The 20,630-nt window shown below is 35.5% G+C and overlaps 1 protein-coding gene across 1 annotated transcript in view; it reads left to right on the top strand.

Annotated features, from left to right (window-relative positions):
* The window catches only part of LOC145685614 (phospholipid-transporting ATPase ABCA3-like), a 148,649-nt gene that overhangs the window by 57,939 nt on the left and 70,080 nt on the right, over window positions 1-20,630 (top strand). Inside the window, exons 7-8 of the mRNA XM_081758004.1 lie at window positions 4,945-5,227; window positions 9,255-9,380. Of these exons, the coding sequence (XP_081614130.1) occupies window positions 4,945-5,227; window positions 9,255-9,380 (409 nt within the window). The remainder of the gene's footprint in view (window positions 1-4,944; window positions 5,228-9,254; window positions 9,381-20,630) is intronic.

Here is a 20,630-nt window from a genome sequence, read left to right as displayed (position 1 = left end):
CATGTATACAATGGAAGAAAAAAAGTAATAAAAAGTGCTCAAAATCAAGGAAAAGTAGAGTTTATTTTTGAAAATTTTCTTACGTTTCGCGCCAACCATGGTGGCGCTTCGCGGCTAGTGTGTCTACCTCACTCGTATATACGGGACGCCGTCGTATACTCTCGCCCCGTCCGCTGATTTTCCGCGGCACGGTATTGACCATCCTGCCTTTAAGATACGTCACAAACAAGCAACATCCATTTCAATGTGAAAAAATAAAGTATAAAAAATGTCCCTCTTGCCTCCCTTAAACCAAGAATTTACAAAAATGCTGGACACTGTTCCATTTATTTTTTATGAGAACTTTTTCACCGAGTTTCATCTTCCTAACTTGATGAACTTACGAGATGCTAAATTTTTCGCATAAATTATGATCCCCTCTCTCCCCTCTTAGGATATGTATTTTAATCCAAGTAACATAATAAAAACTCAATTCTAGATAGTTGATTCAGGTATGTAGCTAAGGAGGGGGGGGGGCTTCGAAGCCAGAAATGAAAAAAATAAGGAAGGACGAAACAAAAAGAAACGAGAAAAAGAAGAATCAGCGTTAAAGATAAAAAGTACAACAAGCGTTTGGTTACTCTTTCTTATGAGGAGATTTGTGTCGAGGAAACGGGGGGTCAAGTTAAAGATAGATATTATTGTAACGGAGCATTCCTAATTCCATCTCGCTCCGAAAAAAGCATTAGCCGAGTTACTTGCAATACATGGTGACGAATGAGCGGGATATCCTAGAAAAGTCAAGGAATTTGAAATTTCTAGAAAAGTTACGGAATTCTCAGAATTTATGTTACTAGTCAGGGAAATTTCAAGCTTTCACAAACATAGTGCCGTTTTGTAATAGTGTGGACTTTTTTAATCATAATTTTTCGTCATCGCTTCTCTGCAGCATCAAACGTTTTTTCAGAAAGTTTTCTACTTCTCCTTTAACTTGTCCTTTGGACCGATAGTAGTTCACAATAAAAAAAATATGGAAAGAAAGTTCTGTTAACATTTGATTCAACAGAGGAAGGAACGCAGATATTGTAAAATATTTTACAAGACATTATTGGATATGTACTTTTTATAATAGTTGAGGTCATGAAAAGAAAATTGTTATAGAGGAAGGAACATAAACTCTTTTTCAATACTTTTTTATAATCTTTTACTCGAGACTTCTTCATAGTTTGTAAGTATTTTAATAACAAATAGCATTAACATATCCTCATTTTATTGTCCTAACAAACCAATATATGTTGCCAGTAAAATAGTTTAGATTGATCGAGACCCTGGTGTGATAACCGCAGTATTTCATGTCACGGTCTCCCCTCCCATTACGAAATCCTGGCTACGTGCCTGGTTGATTCCTATTCAAAAAATTCACTTCAAACGGTTCAGATATTTCCCGTAATTCGACCACACACAGGATCACTTTCTCTTTTATATATCAGACTAACTAAAATGTCCGTTCTTCGCTCGGAGAAAATATACATTTATGGAAAATATTTGAACATTCTTTCCCTTTTGGAGACACATTTCAATTAAAGTTTAGTAATAAAAAAAACTGTATGAACCACCTCGTTTTCGAATACGCTCTTTAACAAAGTAATATAATAAAAGCTTAGGTGGAGGAAGAAACTTTGTTCTAAAATTCGTATCAAATTATTCAACCATTTCCCTGTGATGCGATCACAAACAGGCAACATTCATTTCAATGTAAACAAAGAAATTATAGAAAATGTCCCCTCCCCTCCCCCCTTAAAACGGAAAGTTTGAAAAACGCTAAGACATGTTTCTTAATTTGAATAAGGAGTTTATGTGCCCAAGTTTTATTTCCCTAATTTGGATAATATTGTGAGATATTCTATTTATCGCTTAAAATTTTGACCATCGTATATCTCAAGGATACATCTTTTCGTGAAAGAAATATGATAAAAATCCTGCTTAAGATAGGTACTATCTATGTATCAAAATTAACTTCAAGCTGTTCACTTGTTTCCCTGTGATTCGATCACAATCAAGAGAAAACGTTATTTTTAATATAAAGAAAGAAATTATAGAAATTGTCCCATTCTTCTTCTCAATTTCTTCTTTTTTTGTTTATAGTAATTTATTATATTATTATTATTATTATTATTATTATTATTATTATTATTATTATTATTATTATTATTATTATTATTATTATTATTATTATTATTATTATTATTATTGTAGGTATTCTTAGTCACTTGCTACAACTAAGAAGCTTCCATGCTCCACGGTCTTCTGCCAACCTCTTCGTCTTCTCGTACGATTTTTCTATTTTGATATCATCCATTAATTGTAGTTTCCTTCGCCTCCTTCTCCTCTTTCCTGCCACAATACATTGTAGCACGTCCGTCAGGGTACAGTTCTTCTTAGCCAATGTCCCAACCCGTTTCCTCCTCCTCTTCTTAATATCTAAAATTGTTATTTTCTTTCCTACCATTTCTAACACTCTCTCATTCGTATTCCGCTCGACCCAGCTAATTCGATCCATTCTTTTCCACACTCACATTTCGAAAGCTTCCATAATAATAATAATAATAATAATAATAATAATAATAATAATAATAATAATAATAATAATAATAATAATAATAATAATAATAATAATAATAATAATAATAATAATAGTAATAATAGTAATAATAATAATAATAATAATAAGAAGAAGAAGAAGAAGAAGAAGAAGTAATAATAGTGGTAATAGTTACAATTATTTACCCTATACACACTTTTTATTCTGCATTATTTCCCATTTTCGTATTTTAGTTTATTTTTATGATTTTAATATCTTTCTTTAATATCTTTTGTTAATTTCTTCGTTAAGTCTTATTTGTATAGTTTTTTTCCCCTATACATATAAATTGTTCTCTTCATTTATTATTGTTCTACCCTCCTACACTTTTAGCGACCTACCCGTCCCATTAGTTTTATCTTCCTTCACAAATTTCATCTACTTTTAAGTTTACTTTACTATCACGTGAGTACGTGACTTAGCATTCTAATATGTACACGAACGCTTAAGAGCTTTTGGTCTGTTCTTTACTTTTTTCTTTCTTTTCTCTACGTTCTCCTCTCATCTGATGATACATTTAGCGAAAGAATTTATAGTATATAGTGCAAGTAAGAAAAGAAGTCGGGAAAACTCCAACGCAGACTTGTTCCAGTATCATAAGTAAATGAAAAATGTTGCTTTTCCAAAAAAGTAAGAGAGGAAACATTGCTCGTTGAAAATGTTTTTGTAAAAGAATGTTTGTTTTGTTATCTATTAAACTGTCGGGAAAGATGCAAGGCCCAGAGGAAAAAGGACTAAATTTGTTAGGGAAAGGAAGATCTTTCGCATATAATTTTTGGCCATACGACTGACCCTGCATGTGAGTTATTGATTATTAAAGGTGTTACTTTATGAAAGTGAAAGGAGAATTTGGCGCTTGCTAGTAGGTTTAAATTGTACTTATCTTGAACTATTCGTAAACTTATTGTACCATAAATCAAACTCATGTATACACTAGTATATAACCTAAACTATTTATTCCTCTTCCATTTAATTGTATCCTTGTTCTTAAATCTTTTGACAATAATCTCTTTTGAATCTCACTAATTTATATACTTATTTAATCTTTCTATTCTTTGACCTCACGACATATAATCTGGATTTTCAATACATCTTGTTTTCTTGACCCCAACTTTTTTTTACATAACAACCACAGACTAACTAACCATACGCTACACAGCATGTAATGTGTACTATATCGTGACACTTCCTGCCAACAGAAGGTTTTCTAGGATTTCCAGCAGAAAGCAGTTTATTTCAGGCAGAGAAAAAAAAATTCAAGTTCAGCTTGAAGCAGTTCTGTTTGATGGTTCACCAGGTCTAGAGTTATGATAGATACACTTGTGGGAAAAAAACTTTTCTATCTACTGTAATATGTTACAGAACCGAGAATAATTCCTGTCCGTTATGAAGAGGTTATTGAAACGTTTGTGGGGAGGAAGGACTGTTCGTGTCCGTATCTGAGAGTGTCCGTAAAAGGGATGGTTTTGTTCCATAAGAGAACATATATTTTTGCCGAGACAAAAGAATCTGAATGTATTATAGAGATGTCCGTTATTGAGCGGTGTCTGTTAAGGGAGGTTTCACTATATTTATCAATCATACTGCACAGTTTTTGATGTTTTGTGATTGTTTTACGATTTTATTTCTTTGAAACATATATTTTTCGAAAATAATAGAAGCGTGAAGTAAAGGAAAATTAAAATAAATTAAACATATTTCTTAATTATTGGGGTAGGATTAAGTATGGTCTTTGTATAGTAGAGTAGAACCAGAATTTTAAGGCACAAAAATGTTGATATAATGCTAGTTTCTCTTTAGTAATACGAAATCAAATATTCTTATGATGTTGGCGATGGTGTTTTGTATCGTTTTGTATCAATTTTATGTCTAGGATTTAAAAATTCAAAACAATTTATCTCACTATGCCTTTCTTGGACAAAGGCATGAATAAAAGTGTGCCAATGACGGAAAATTAAAAATAGCCTATTACGTTGAGACGTTTCCTATATTAGCGAAACACAAAGGAGCGGCCGACCGAATCGTGCCTAAGGGCGGTGCCGTAGGTAAGTCCGCCACTGCACGTGGCTGATAGCCCGAGAAGACATATTAAAATCACGTTGCCAGGAAAACTTCAAATGTTTGATGTGTTTTCAATCCATACTGGGGGGAAAATATTTCATTTCACTTCTAATGTACGTATTTATTCTCAAAATAAGATTATTAATAGAGCATTGCAGATTTTGTCGTTTAGTTAAAGTATTTGTTAATGGTATTTTTTTAGTTAAATTTTTACCTGTTCTCATCCTTTGTACCATCTTCCTTCCCTCTTACATTTCTTTCAGGAAGGCGCTTTCTTCAAAATTGCGCTTCTTACTCCAATGATAGTGGTACTATTTTTAGTTATTCCACCGCTACTGATTGTCGTGGGCATGTTCGTGATTTTACCTATTCACGAGCGGGAAACTAATGTTAAGCAGCTTCAATTGATGACTGGAGTTAGCTCTGGTCTCTATTGGTTTACTTTCTGTGTCTGGGATTTGCTGTCTTTCCTAATATGCACAGCCACAATTGGCGTCATAATAATATGTATAGCGGACTCGTTACAAGTGTTTAGTAACGATTTAGGTAAGTGCAATCTACGATAGTGTCTAACGATATAGATAGAATAGGATCTTGGGTTTAGTGTTCCGAACTTGGAACTTCTTTGATTCTACTCCAACCAATATTAACTAATGTAAAATAATAGTTAATCTATACATATATAACAAATATAGTTAACTAGTGTAGCATATATTAAAACAAATGTTGTTAACTAATGTAGCATAATATAACAAATATAGTTAACTAATCTAACCACTTAGCCACGAGGGAGCTCACAAACGTAGTTAACTAATATAGCATATACAGTGCGTTCCACGAATAACACTAAGGCCAGTTTCCTGAAGAAACTAAGGCAAATAGAAACATGAAATCTTCTGTAGCCTTCAAGAGTCATAAAAGACAACATTATGCTGATATGGAGAATCCCCAATGAAGTGAGCTTAAGGAGGTTACGGGGGTAATTACAAAATTTTAAATAGCAACCCCCACCGTGTGGTATCTCGTTTAAAAAGTAATCATGTGTAGAAACCAATTTTAGAAACTACATGTTACTAGCTTGTTCCTATCCAACATGGTGGCCATGCGTAAAGTACGGTCGAACTACGTTCCACGCATAACACTAAGGTCCGTCTCCTGAAGAAACCAAGGCAGATAGAAACATGAAACATTTTGTAACCTTGAAAGGACATAAAAGACAGCATTATGCTGATAAGGAAAATCCTCTTAAGAGGATTACGAGGGGTAATTACTACGAATGGCTGCCATGATGGATAGGGAGACGATAGCGACAAGCAGTTTCCAGAACTGGTCTCCACTCGTCATTAGCTTTTAAACAAGGTATCACACGGTGGGGATTGCTATTTCAAATTTTGTAGTTGCTTCTCGTAACCCTCTTGAGCGCACCTCATGTGGGTTTCTCCATATCAGCATAATGTTGTCTTTTATGTCACTTGAAGGTTACAAAAGGTTTCATGTTTCTATCTGCCTTTGTTTCTTCAAGAGACAGGCATTAGTGTTATTTGTGGAACGCACTGTATATAACAAATAGAGTTAACTAATGCAGCATATACATAACATATATAGTTAACCAATGTAGCACACACACACACACACACACACATATATATATATATATATATATATATATATATATATATATATATATATATATATATATATATAGTGTGTGTTTGAAAAAGGACTCCCTAGTTTTAATGTGTCCTAGAGTCTGTACAAAGTGACATACACTATTCTAGTTTGTGGTGTTTGATTCATCAAGTCTCCAAGTTTGGTTCCCCTGCAGTTGGCAGGTCTGCTTGACCTTGAGACGGCACCAGTGATGTTTTTTTTCCTCTGTTTCCTCAGTTCAGTCCAGGCAGGCGTGTAGTGCAGAGCAACCTCAGCAACAATGTGTACTCTGCAACAGAAAGCGCATTGTTTTATTTGGCTTGTGAAAACTGAGTCAGTTATAACAGTGCAACGTAATTTTAGGGATCATTTACGGGAAAGAATCGTTGCGGCGGTTGGGACAGTTACACCTGAAATGTTGGTGAATACGTGGCAGAAGTGGAATATCGTCTCGACTTGTGCAGGGCCGCAAATGGATCCCACGTTGAAGTCTACCAACATTAAACAAAACTTGTCTTTCGTGATATGTACTCATTGATGTAAGTTTTCATTCATTTTCCAATGAAATTTATACTTAAAACTAGGGAGTACTTTTTCAAACATCCTGTATATATACAGTATATCCTGAATTTACACTGTGGCTATATATATATATATATATATATATATATATATATATATATATATATATATATATTTAAAGCACAGAAGGAGGTTGGAATCCAAAAGTTTACAATTTCTTGCAAATCTTTGGTGTATGATGTATGATCCTGAATTGAAACTCTGGTTATACACACCAAAGATAGTGGATCTGAAAAAAAAAAACTGTATAATCTTTTGGATTCCTGACTAGGACTTGCTAGTGGTTACAAATAGGCAACCGAAATACTAGTCCCTAAAAATTAATTACTATGCAAATGCTAATGAATTTCCTTATTTATTAAAGGATGTTCATTGCACACACTTTAACTTACTATAATGTACTTTCCAAGATAAAGGTAAATGTTTCTAAATAACAGACTTTTTTCCCGTTGATTGTTAAGTACAAATATTGCTAATTTTGTACTAATGGAAATTTACAGCTGTTGATTTATTCGCTTTTAGTTTATTTTATAGAAGTAGAAGAAATAAAATAGAATAAGTAACCAGTTTCCGATACCTGGCTAGTATTATTAGTGATGATATGAAATGTGAACGTGAAATAAAAGCAAGGATAGGAATGGCTAAAGAAGCCTTCAGGACAAAGAAAATTCTGTTTTGAATAAAGAGTTGAGAAAAAGACTTATAAAATTAAAATGCTTTGTATGGAGTATTGTACTGTGTGGGTCAGAAACATGGACATTACGCAAAAAGGATGAAATACGACTGGAAGCTTTTAAATGTGGGTGTGGAGAAAAATGGAAAGAATTTGCTAGGTCGAGCGGAAAACAAATGAGAGGGTGTTAAAAATGTTGGAGGAGAAAAGAACAATTTTAGATAGTATTAAGAAGAGGAAAAGAAATTGTTTGGGACATTGGGTAAGAAAGAATTGTATCATGACGGACGTGCTGGAGGATATGGTGGCAGGAAAGAGAGGGAGAGGGCTAAGGAGACTACATTTAATGGACGATACCAAAACAGAGAAATCGTACGTGAAGACAAGGAGGTTAGCGGAGGACCGTGGAGTACGGAAGCATCTCAGTTGCAGCAAGTGACCTGCCAATAATTGCAGAATACCTATAATGATGATGAGTTTATTTTATAAAAAAGACTTTTCTAAAATACGACTTATTTCTGTTATTGTTTTTAGAGTATTCTCAAAGTGTTTGCGGTCAGCCTCAATATCATGAGCGTGTATCATTGCATTTATAAGCGTGATATTGTTTCATAAATCATCATGTATAATAGGAATAGCAAAGGTTCTGTTGCCATTGACTAAAATCTTATTGAATTCGAATATGTATCTCAGTCACGAAACGAATATTTCTCAAATAAATTTTGACGGCTTAGTTTGACAATCAGATTTTCACACTAGGAATCATTATATCCAGTATCATATTTAGGATTTTGTTTAGGGGGGAGGGGAGGTGCTATGCACAACGCCTGAATAAGCGCTTATATTTTTTTTCTTTTCACCCTTTAAAACCCAAAGACACAATGACGTCATTGGGGAAGCAGGAAGGGAGGGGGGCAATTGTCCACCTGAGTTTAAGAATTAAATTTATTTTAATCGATTGTCTACTAATATACAAAGAAAAAACGTGAAATTCGTATGTCGATGGAGGTTCTAACCCCCAATTTTATCTGTGTACGTTTTTACCTGAAAGAAAATGTTGAGACAAGTTGAAGCTGAAATATGCTGATTGCAGTTTTAATGGCAAGAATTGCAGACTATAACTAAACGATGTAAATATTCCTTTGCTATAATAACTAAAGTCCTGTTGTGTTGATATCCGTGCAAGTTGGTGTGGAACACCAGTTTCGCTTATCAGCTCCTCTTAGTTTTAGTGTTACTGACGACTGCCGACTTGAATAACAACCAACAACGGTCGAAAGTATTTATATGATAGGAGAAACGAAAGAAAGTAACAACTAAGAAAAAGAAACAGAAGAGTAGAATGGACGAAAGAAAGAAAAAAAAAGAACACAGTTATTACATGGAATGAAATTTGACAAATACAGTATTATTTCTGAACAAAGAGCATAAAAAATGGAAAGTCAATGAAATTCTTAGAAATGGTAAGAAGGATTATTGTTGTACGGGAAATGCGAAAAACTAACAAACGTATTTCGAAGGGAGGGGGGCTTGTGTCCGATAGCCCCCTAATACGCCACTGATTATATCTGTCCTTTTGTCTATGCTTAATGCTTCTCCACTATGCTGTTCTGTGTTTACAACGTTAATTCTAATACCTTCTATGTTACATGTTTTTGTATGTTACAGATGCCGTTTTCCTTATGTTATTTCTGTTTGGATTTAGCATGTGTCCATTTTCATATGTTATGAGTTTTACTGCATCGTCTCCAGGAATCGGCATTGTTCATTTCCTTATACTTAACATAGGTATTGGTAAGTAATTCGTATTTTATTAAAATGATAAAATAAATATTTTGTTAATGGATTAGGCTCGTTGACTGATCTGAAAATATATAATTTTTATTATGTTATGTATCAGTTATGCATCGTAATTAAACATAGGATTGTCCTTTTACTTACTACTTATATACGGGGTGATTCAGGAGGAATGTCACATAATTTGTGAGGTGATTCCACATGTGAAAATAAACCGAAAAAGTCTTATGAACATGTGTCCGATTTTCGATCGTTACGGAACTGGAGCAAGTTGAAGACTACACACATCCATGAATTGTGGCAAATGCGACCGAAATGCTGTGCAGACACTATGGTGGACAGAATAATGGTGGGACAGATGACTGATCCATCTTACAAGAGGTGTTCAAAACGTCCCCCACCCATCTCAATACACTTGTCAGTGCGTTGGAGGGTGTGTTGTGTTGCGCATCGAACACCTTTTGGGTGGGCTTTAATGCGGGCAAGAGCGTCGGTGATGAGAGTGACAAGTTCTTCACGTATATCCACCTTCGTAGCGTACACATTCCCTTTAACCAGCCCCACAAACAGAAGTCTAATGAGGTTAAGTCTGGTGATCTGGTAGGCCAGTTCATGAGTCCACCACAGTCAATCCACTGTTGACGAAAATTGTTATTCAGATACTGGGATACTTGTCTGGTACAGTGAATCGGTGCAACACTCAAGCACAACATGCACACGACCTCACGACTGCTCCCAACCCACGATTGCATACTGGGTACGCTTGCAGCTGTTGCCTCGGTGCGACGTTACAGTGCTGCCATCGGTTGGAGAACCCCACATCTCTTGTGGGATGGATCAATTATCTGTCCCACCATTACTCTGTCCACCACAGTGCCTACACAGCATTTCGGTAAGTAATATTCACTTGTCTTCATAATCATTCATGGATGTGTGTAGGCTTCAACCCGCTCCAGTTCAGTGACGATCGAAAATTGCACACATGTTCATAGGACTTTTTTCGGTTTATTTTTACATGTAGAATCACTTCACAAATTATGTGAATTCCTCCTGAATCACTCTGTATATATATTTATGTATGTAAAGACGCTTCGAAACTAGGTAAGGTTTGCCTTCGGGATTTTGATGGGTAGATTCATTGATTGATTTTGAGTTTAACGTCCAGTTCAGCAGCGAGGCTATATGAGACGTGCATTTACTGATTAACCTGGAATCCGAACTACATGAGCTCCGCCGGGAATCGAACCCGGTCCTCTTATGCCAAAGGCATGGGTTTTTGATGGGATAAGGTAAGTTGGTAATTCCCTGAAGTTCGTTCCCAAGAGAGACTTTGTTTACACATTCTTCTTTATGTTATCTGGTTTAAGAGTTGCCACATTCAGAATTGGTAGCACACTTCCTACCTAAAAACACTCTCAAAATTGTAGTCCAGTCCTGGTTTAATTAAGCCTGACCAAATTCAATGTCTGATTCTTTAACTGAACACACAAACACACACACACACAATAATAATAATAATAATAATAATAATAATAATAATAATAATAATAATAATAATAATAATAATAATAATAATAATAATAATAATAATAATATCATCTCTATGTACTGTTACTAAGTTTATATACAATTTTTCTTTCGTTATCGTCATGTGAATCATTGCATAGGTTTACAACAAGTCTTTGGACACAATTCAAATATAACTCTTTGTGCTTTCTTTTGTAAACGAAAAGTAGCAATTTATTCACTGGTGTAACCCCAGAGGATACTAGTTTCTTGGAAGTATTATCTAAATGTTACTTCCACTTAACATTATTATTCATTATTTCCAGTCGTTAACTATTTTGACAAAGAAATTTGAATTTTCTAAGTATTGTGAAATATTGTAATATTAAGTTTCAAAACGGTATTAACGGCAGAATGCTTATTACTCAAGCTTTTCTGTTTACTACTTACGAGTTTTTGATCATCGAATGGTGTTACTCCTGTTGTCAGGGCCGGCTCTACCATATGTGCAACATGTGCATTTGAACGGGGAGGCAAAATCCGTCATAACTACATTATTTAAAGTAAATAATTCTTGTTGGAAACAGACTATATGATGATGATAGTTAAATTTACTAAGCTGAACTTCTATTTGAATATTGCATTCATAAATCATATTTAGGTCACATTACTTTAAGGTCATGGACAATACTAAAGCAAATGGTCAAACAAATCCCAGCATGAATTGCTTGACTGTTATCAAATACAAGAACTCAATTCTCGAACAGTAGCGAACACCTGTTCCATTTAGTTAGTTATCACAGTTTTGATATGAAAACTAGTATTGTCTTTGTCACAAACAAGTTCCTTATCATTGAAGATGGAAACAAGTTTTTATTTAATTTTTTTAACAGATGTAGAAGGAAAATTAAGAAATAAAGATAAATGAGCTAGTTGCACTGGAATTGCAAATTGATATATGGAGATTGAAGCTCGATATTGAATTTTATAAAAAGGATTACCATCTTTCCTCTGCAGGTGTATTTCCTTTATCTTTCAAAAACAGACACAACGAAATTGTATTTGTAGTGTTTAGGCCTTTTTGAGTGCGAATGCTGTTTCCTTCCCCTTCGCTGTTCATGATAGGGTACAGTAAAATCGTACCGTACAGTATATACTTGCAGTAAAATCGTGGCTTTTAAGATTTGTTCATTCTGGAGAAAGAAGGGGCGGCAAATTACCTAGGGTCGGCCCTGAGCATTATGGATGCAATAGGGAGTTCAGAACAAAGAACTCTAATCTCATTACTAAAGTTATAAGAAAAAGATTAAGTTTGTACGCTCCATTTAAATGCATGGAAAACATTTTTTTTTTTTTAAACATTATAAGAGTTATATACAATATCTGAACATGAATCTTTTTAAGTACAGGAAGAAGCTTAAGCTAGAGATCTTAAATATGAAATATGTCCGAAATTGCCATAATTAGAAGTGAATCTTTTGTGCACTAAACACCCTTATACAGGGTGGACTCTCCCTGATAATAAAACATTAATAACAAGAAAACAAAGAATGATATTAGCATGCGGTCCGAAAAATCGCTTGTACGATACTTCAAGATTTTGCCACAGCCTGTGCTCCCATCTAGTGCAGCTGACCGCAGCACGACAATCTTTTGTTTAAAAATGGCGTCAGCACAACAGAAAGCGAACTGTGTGTTGTGGTATCATGAAACGAACATTCAGGAGAGAGTATGGACAGCAGCCACCAAATGTTAAGAGCATAAAGGAATGATATGGCAAGTTTATTGCAACAGGAAGTGTTTTAGATCGTGATAGAAGCGATAGACCGAGTGTTAGTGAGGAACGTATGGAAGATGTTCGTGTTGCTTTAACCCGAAGCCCAAAGAAATCCTTGAGTTGGCAACTTCTTTCTGTGGGGTTATGTTAAAGCCAGGGTTTTAAGCAACATCTGTCCGTGATATTGCAACACTCAAAAACAGGATAAGGGTCGCAATATACACAATTACTCCTGAAATGTTGAGTAATACGTGGATGGTAATTGAATATCTCATAGATGTTTTGAGGGCAACTAATGGAGCACATGTGGAAATTCTCTAAATCAGGTAAAAAAAAAAAAAAACTTAGTTTTTCTATTATTTGCCGCAAACCGCATGCTTCTATCATTCTCAGTTTTCTTGTTATTAATGTTTGTTATCAGGGAGAGACTTTATGTCCACCCTGTGTACCACTGCTAAAAGATGTAATTATTAACAATACGGTAAATGCAGTAAATTTGAAAGTTGTTAAATTCACAATATTTTTTTTTTTTTCTATTTTCAAACTGTCATTTACTGTACATATATTCTTATAACTAGTTCTACTTATTCACTGATAAAGGAAATTCCTGGCATATGCTTGTAGTGTGCAACTTTTCGCCAAGAAAGTGCGTAATATACGAGGGACAGGCAAGAAGTTCACAGAATTTTGTATTAGCTCTTTATTACCACAATATAAGTACACATTTATTTACTTCATCGCCTTCAAATCGACACCTTCGGAACACACATGCACGTGCGTCACCGCTATTGTCACTGCTGGAAACACCGACGAAAACCTGTTTTTGGTACCTTCCGACGTTCAGCCGTTGCATTGGTTTTGACCTTTGAGGCCCATTTTTAGTTTTGGGAAGAATCAAGAATCCGATGGTGCTAAACTGTTCTTAAACCTATCAAAAGTTTCTGAAGCAGATTTCCCCAATTGACACATGAGCTTGATGTTTGTGTGTTGCTCGAATTGCGACATTGCACCAACTGATTACCACACACACTCTTCTGTTTAGCTATAATACTCGTACACAGGGCCGGATTTCCCAATAGGCCCGGTAGGCCCGGGCCTATGGGCGCAAGCTCCCAGGGGACGCACGGCCGAGAGAAAAAAATTAAAAAAAATATTTAGAAATAAAAATAAATAGCCATAACTTAACATATTTTTTGAATTGATTAAAAAAAAATCAGGCTAATAAAGCATTCTGATTTTGAAGTTCATTGGAACAAATAATTGTTGGTTAAGTGAAACTATTTTTCAACATTATGCATTAACTTCGTTACAACATTGATCTCAAACACGGGAGAACTGGATGGTTTTTTTTTTTTTTTTTTACTTATTTAATTATTTTTTACTACAGAGTTTTTTTTTATTTATTTGCCCAAATGGCTAAATTGAACAAAACCAAAGTTATTCACCAATCTTTTGTTAATACATTAACGGTATTTTGTTAAGCCCAGAACCAAGTAAATTCCTCAAAAAACTTGCAATGATAAAATTGCATCGTGGAGCTGTGTTTAAGCAATTAACATATAGGCCTGATATAATTTTTTAATAAAGATTTTTAGGAAAGTAACTTAACCAGACTAGGGGTCGAAAAAAAATATTTGGCCTAGGGGCGCCAAAATGCTAAATCCGGCCCTGCTTGCACACTGCCTGTTATGACGTGTTCACACTTGTCAAATTCATAAATAGGGATCTTGAGGACTGTACTGTAAAAGTTTCACTGTAATTGCATCACAAATGCCAAAATTACAATTATATTCCTGGAACTTTTTGAGTACACACAATAATTCCCTACTCTTAATTGCACTAGAAGTTGGTCGTTGCGAGAAAATCTACTTCATTGCTTCACTATTTTATAATTAAAACAATAATTTTGGTGCAGTAGTTAACATAAGTATCTTTCCCTATATGTTTTCTTGTCATTCGGAAGAGCTGGGCCATTTTGAATATACAGATTCATACATTCACTTTGCACCAAACAAACAAAACTGTATTCAAACTCGTCCATTTACTTAAGATGTATTGACAAAAGAATATTTACAGGTACACCTTGTCTCAAAAAGGTTGAGCGCATTCTTTATTGCTGTTTCGAGGCAAAAATTTTCTAAGTCCAACTTCGGGTATCTTCGGGAAAAAGTAAACCAGGTTCGAACCTCGAAGCCAACCTTTGCAATCGGGAAAAATCTTGCAGATGTGTTTTTCTTCTTTTAAATATAATAAGACTTGTTACCAATTATATATAAAAAAGCAACACTGATTGAAATACTTAATGATACAATATTTCGAAACTGTATTAATGCCAGCACATGCTTGTTTGTCATTTTGCTCTCCATACGTAAACGAATATTTAGATACGTAAACGAATCTTTCCATATGTAAAAGAATGGTGAAAGGTAAGACATAGAACATTATTCTCTCCTGAGTACTAAAATAAAAGTCAAAGTAGAACAAAAACAGCGTTTGCAGTGGATATGAAAGGTAATTATTATCTTAAATACCGTTATATATCGCTAGAAGTATTATTTGAGGAGCACTTGTGTTAGCTCAGTGGTACGCCGTTGGATTTCAAATCGTAAGGTCGAGGGTTCGATTCCCATCTGAGTCAATGTTTTTTTATGAAATTCTATTTTCCGCAATGCATGGAAAATTATATAAAATAATTACATTAAAATACGTCAGTTGTATATATATAACATATAATCATTGCAGGACATACTGATTGTTATGTTTAAAATATAACAGGTGTTCACAGTACGTTGGTATTCTATGATATATGTGAATGTTAAATACAAATTAAGAAAATAATATCATCCCAATAAATAAATTATGTAGTGTATTTATTTGCAGCTATTTGTCATGTAGGGGTTACTTCTGAACATTCGTATTACAGCATGTCATTGATATTCTTGAAAAATTATCCGAGGCATAAGAAGAGGGTATAAACAGAGAATCCAAAGTCGGAACGCTCGCAAGAAATTCATGAACCCCAAAGGTCACGTGAGTAGACTGGAATTGTCCTTATGAAGCATGCCACAGCAGAAGGTCTTTACATAGATTTTCAATTCAATACCTGATGTATGCTTTTGCAATGTGGAAGTGGTGATGCCTTTGGTCGCTCTCTCTCACTTTCTCGCTCGCTCACTCTGTATTTATATATATGAAAGTGGATGTATGTGTGTGTTTCGACATAATTCTGATATGTCTAGAGCAATTTTAACCATATTTCTTACAATCTGGAAAAGAGTATTGTCGGGATATATATAAAAATGCTAGAAAAGGATCGATATTAGTATCGAATCCATAGTTTCGTGGTCGCTTATGTAAACAGTTCTACTTTCAATTCAAGTCCAATTAAGCTCCCATTAGCACCCAGAGTGGTTACGTAGCGACAAAAAAATATCTAAATCAACCAATATTAGAGACGAAGCGTAAGTTTTCAGTGCCGCATTTCCCATTAGTCCAACTAGGCCCGTGCCTAGAGGCGCAAAGCTTAACATTTTAATTTTTTTCGTATGAAAAAGTTTAAAAAAAAATCGAGAGCAAATATACTATTTCATGAGAAGTCCTCTTTTACTATTCTAATATATTTAATGATAGCGTAAGAAATCTGAAAATAATTCAGAACATGTTTCCAATTCATTTTTTGTTACGTAATTGTAGCTGTAGCATCTAGTGAGTGGTATTTAACTGCAATAAATTCACTAATTAAGCATATTCGAATAAAGTTTTATTTGTAAGTTAGGGATGAAGGGACGGAGAAATGTGTAGTTATTGGTGGCGCGAGAGCAAAAGTGCGTAGGGACGCCGAGCTTCTAAATGCAGCACTGTTCGCTAAATTAATTGGTAGAAATTTTAATGCCATTAAAGACCGAATTTAGTCCTAGCAGTGGCAGTATCCGTTTGCTGTCCTAGGAGGAATGAAAGGGACTGACATCAAAATTATAAAAAAAAGACCTACATTAGTGTCGAATCTATAATTTTGGGGGTCTCTTAGGTAAAGATTGGAACTTCAGATGCCATGTAAGTTAAGCCCTCATTAACACAATGAAGGAGTTTGTGAAATTTGTGACATGTAGAAATAATTGAAAATAACCAATGTTAGTATACAACCCATATCTTTCGTGGTCGCCAAGTTCATTGGGAGCAGTTCTGATGACCTTTAAGTTTAAGTTCAACTTCCAGTAAGAGTAAGATCCCCCAGCACATCTAATAAGGAGAGCGTAGTTCTGGAATGTCTGGGACAACCTTTACTAAACTTGGGGGATATATTACTTTCAATCTAAGAAGAAAATATTGTAGTAGTATGAAGTTATGGAAGTTGGGAGGTGTGACATGTAAAAATAATGTAAAACGACTGATCTTAGTGTTTTATCCATAATTTTCTCGGTCGTTGAGATGGATAGTGATGCTTCCAATGGAGGTTACATCCAAATTCATCCCCATCTTCACAGGGTGATGGCCTGGGAGAGCTAAAAATAAAATCTCAAAAATTACTTAAATATTTGTCGAATTCATAGTTTTCGGGGTGAGAAAGCGTTTCTAATAACTTTGGAAGGTAATTTGTATCCACGTCAAGATGGGCTTTTTAATCATATCAATTTCTCACCTTAAGAAGAAATTACCATTACAATTATGATATTAAGCCAATCTTCGCAATCGATGAAAAAATTATGTGGATGTATGTTTCGTCTTTTAAATGAAACAAGACATGTTAAAATCAAAGATGGAGTGGGTCAGTGGGTCGGTTGGTAAGTGGGTTAAATGGGTCAAGATTTGTGAGTGGATCAGTGCATCGTGGGTCAAAAGGACGTGACCTACTGCGAAACACCACTCACCTCACCGTGACTCACACTGGCCCAACCGGTGGCCACCCTTTTAGTCCAAAGATATTTCGTCCAAAGAACATTTCGTCCAGAGACATTTAATCCAAAGACATTTGGTCAAAAGGACAATTTGTCCAAATGACATTTCGTCCAAAATACAATTGGTCCAAAGGACATTTCGCCCAAAGGAGAATTGGCCCAAAGGACATTTCGTCCAGGGATGTTTAGTTCAAAGCACATTTCGTCCAAAGAACGTTTGGTCCGGTAACGCTTGGGGGTCAAGGGTTTGTTTCTATTAGAAGAGTAAAAGTGATTCATATAACATTATGACTCAGTGGCTTCTTATTTCTAAAGGAAATTCGAAATAGAGATTTATTCTGCAATTTTCATTTTGATAGAACAAATAATGCTGAGATATTCAGAAAAACGTAAACCGCCGGTATTGTAACAGGGCGGTGCTAGAGCGATTGACGGTAGGAATTCAAACTCCGATAAGTGAAAATTTCACAGTCTTGTTTTATTTCAAGTGTAACCTCTTTAGTCAATGGAGAGAAGGACGTGGATCATGGGTCAGAGTTGATTACGTTGGTGGGTCGGGGTTGGTCACAATGGTTCATAGTGGTTCATAGTTGGTTGTGGGTCAATTCTGTATTCTACCATTAATTTCATAATTCGCAATCACCCTGTCCTTTAGCTTAAAGACACAATCGTGGAACGTAGAATTTAATATTAGTGATGTAATAAACCCATAATGGGTCGCTTCTTGTTTTACCTTGGTGCATTATACTTTTGCAATGGTAAGACAAGTGTTTACCTCTTCTGGGTAGTTTCACAGTTTCACATTTGTAGAGGTGGTCAAGGAGTTTTCAATGAAGTATTTATTACCATCTTGAACGCTCGATATTTTGCACAAGTTAGCATAAAGACTCGGGACTCTTACCATTTTTTTTTTTAAATTTTAGTAATACTTTTAAATGACATACTACTTGATTCCCTTTACCATTTTCAAATTTTGAGTTGCACTCCTCCTGAGACCCACCGGGGAACCTTGGGGCAAATCTTTTTCCTCGACACGGGGTACCTTTGAAATTATAAAATACATGTTTTCCGGTGTTGACATCTCTTTCATCGTTTCAGACTTTTATTAGTGTCAACGGGCTTCATGGATACCATGCTTCTTTATTCTCTTAGTTTTCAGATACAAGCCCCCATGTCGTAAGCGTCAGTGGACCACCGATGCGCAACTGGCGACATTTCGCCAAAAGTTGGTGATCCCGCAGCTACGATCCGTGGTGGCCCCACTTCGGGTTTGAAGATTATACCACCAGCGGCAGAGACTCAAGGAAACGCCAACGAACCACCAAATTCCTCCCCCAAAATATGTTAAATCGCCCATATGCTTGATTTGTGTATATTCAGGTGAGTGTAAAAAACACTAGGGAAAAACAGTAAGTATCCCAAGGTGGGCGCGAACCTTCAACCTTAAGTTTACTTGCCGCATATTTTTCTGACTTCGCCACGGAAACGATGAAGAAAATCTCGCTTGTAGAAGGATAAATTATTGAGGTCTTAATTTAGCCAATCAAACAAATCCCTCTATTTCGAGTTCTGTGAGATGGTACTGTGAACCGTTTCGAGATTTATTGCTTTCTGGTGGGGCAATCTATGTGCAAAATTTTAGAAAAACGCCGACGCGCACCTTCGGAAACTCTCCTCTTTAGTGCAATGTTGACAAGAGATGGTGTGGGTCAATGAAACCTTGATTCACAAAATACTGACCCATTACATATCGTGACCCACAATGACTCAACACCCAACGTGACCCATTCACCCACCATGACCCACTCTGACCCACCACCAACTATAAACAACTCTGAACCATTGTGACCAACTACGACCCACTAAAATACATCGTCATTAAGTTTGATCCATTATCCACGCCATCCTCTCTACTGACTTAAGAGGTTATATTTGTAATAAACCAATTTTTTCCAGTAGTTAGCTCCTCTAAAAACTCATAGCCTGCATCCCAAAAGCCAAGCAGTAAGTCCTATTGCCATTGTTACAACTGGAAATATCAAAATCCAAAAGAGCCTGAACTTCTTTCTTCATTACAACTAAATGAAAAAAAGAAGAAAAATGGTGGTCTTGAAAGTAAAACGTAGAGAAAGTTGCCAGTGTTCAGAAAATGCTATCTAGAAGGCACTGAGCAGAATGGGTTGGTGAGTCAATGGGTCAGTGTGAGTCACAGTGATGGTGTTTCGCAGTGGGTCACGCCTTGCTGACCTACGATCCACTGACCCACTCATAAATCTTGACCCATTTGACCCACCGACCAACTCAATCTCTGATTTTACATTTAGTATATCATTTAAAAGACGAAACATACATCTACACAATTTTTTTTTCGATTGCGAAGGCTAGCTTGATACATATACTAGTTGAGATGGTAATTTCTTCTTAAGGTGAGAAATTGATATGATTAAAGAGCCCATCTTGAAGTGGTTACAAACTACATTCCAAAGTTATTAGAAACGCTTTCGCGACCCCAGAAAACTATTACTTCGACAAATATTTAAGTAAGTTTTTACATTTCTTACTTAAAGACTTGGAGACTCATATCTCCAAGCCCCTCATCCTGTAAAGATGGGGATGAATTTGGATATAACGCCATTGAGTGCCTCACTACTCATCTCAACGACCAAGAAAACAATGGATAACACTCTACAATCAGTCATTTTACACTATTTTTACATGCCACTCTTCCCAACTTCAATCCCTTGAGGTATCTGAATTCCACAATATTTTTTTCCTTAGATTGAAAGTAATATGTCTCCCATGTTAGGTAAAAGTTGCTCCAGACATTCCGGAGTTTCGCTGGAATATACACGTATACATACATCAAAACATTTAGAGCTGTGTGAGCAATGCTTTTGATGTTGCTCCTGTAAATTCAAAATCCAGGAGGCCAAGTCGCTCATACCAAAACGTGGCATTAAATGACATTGTGTTTGTAACAGTGTCACGAACTCAAACTATGGATTTGACACTAATCTCAGTCACTTGAGACATTTTATTTTTCATCCTTTATCGCCCGCCGTAATAATG

This window comes from Thermobia domestica, chromosome 5 (assembly GCF_964235325.1).
Source record: "Thermobia domestica chromosome 5, izTheDome1.hap1.1, whole genome shotgun sequence".
In the NCBI taxonomy this organism is placed as follows: domain Eukaryota; kingdom Metazoa; phylum Arthropoda; class Insecta; order Zygentoma; family Lepismatidae; genus Thermobia; species Thermobia domestica.
The sequence above is the reverse complement of the archived record's forward strand: the minus strand, read 5'-3'. Positions and strand labels throughout refer to the sequence as shown.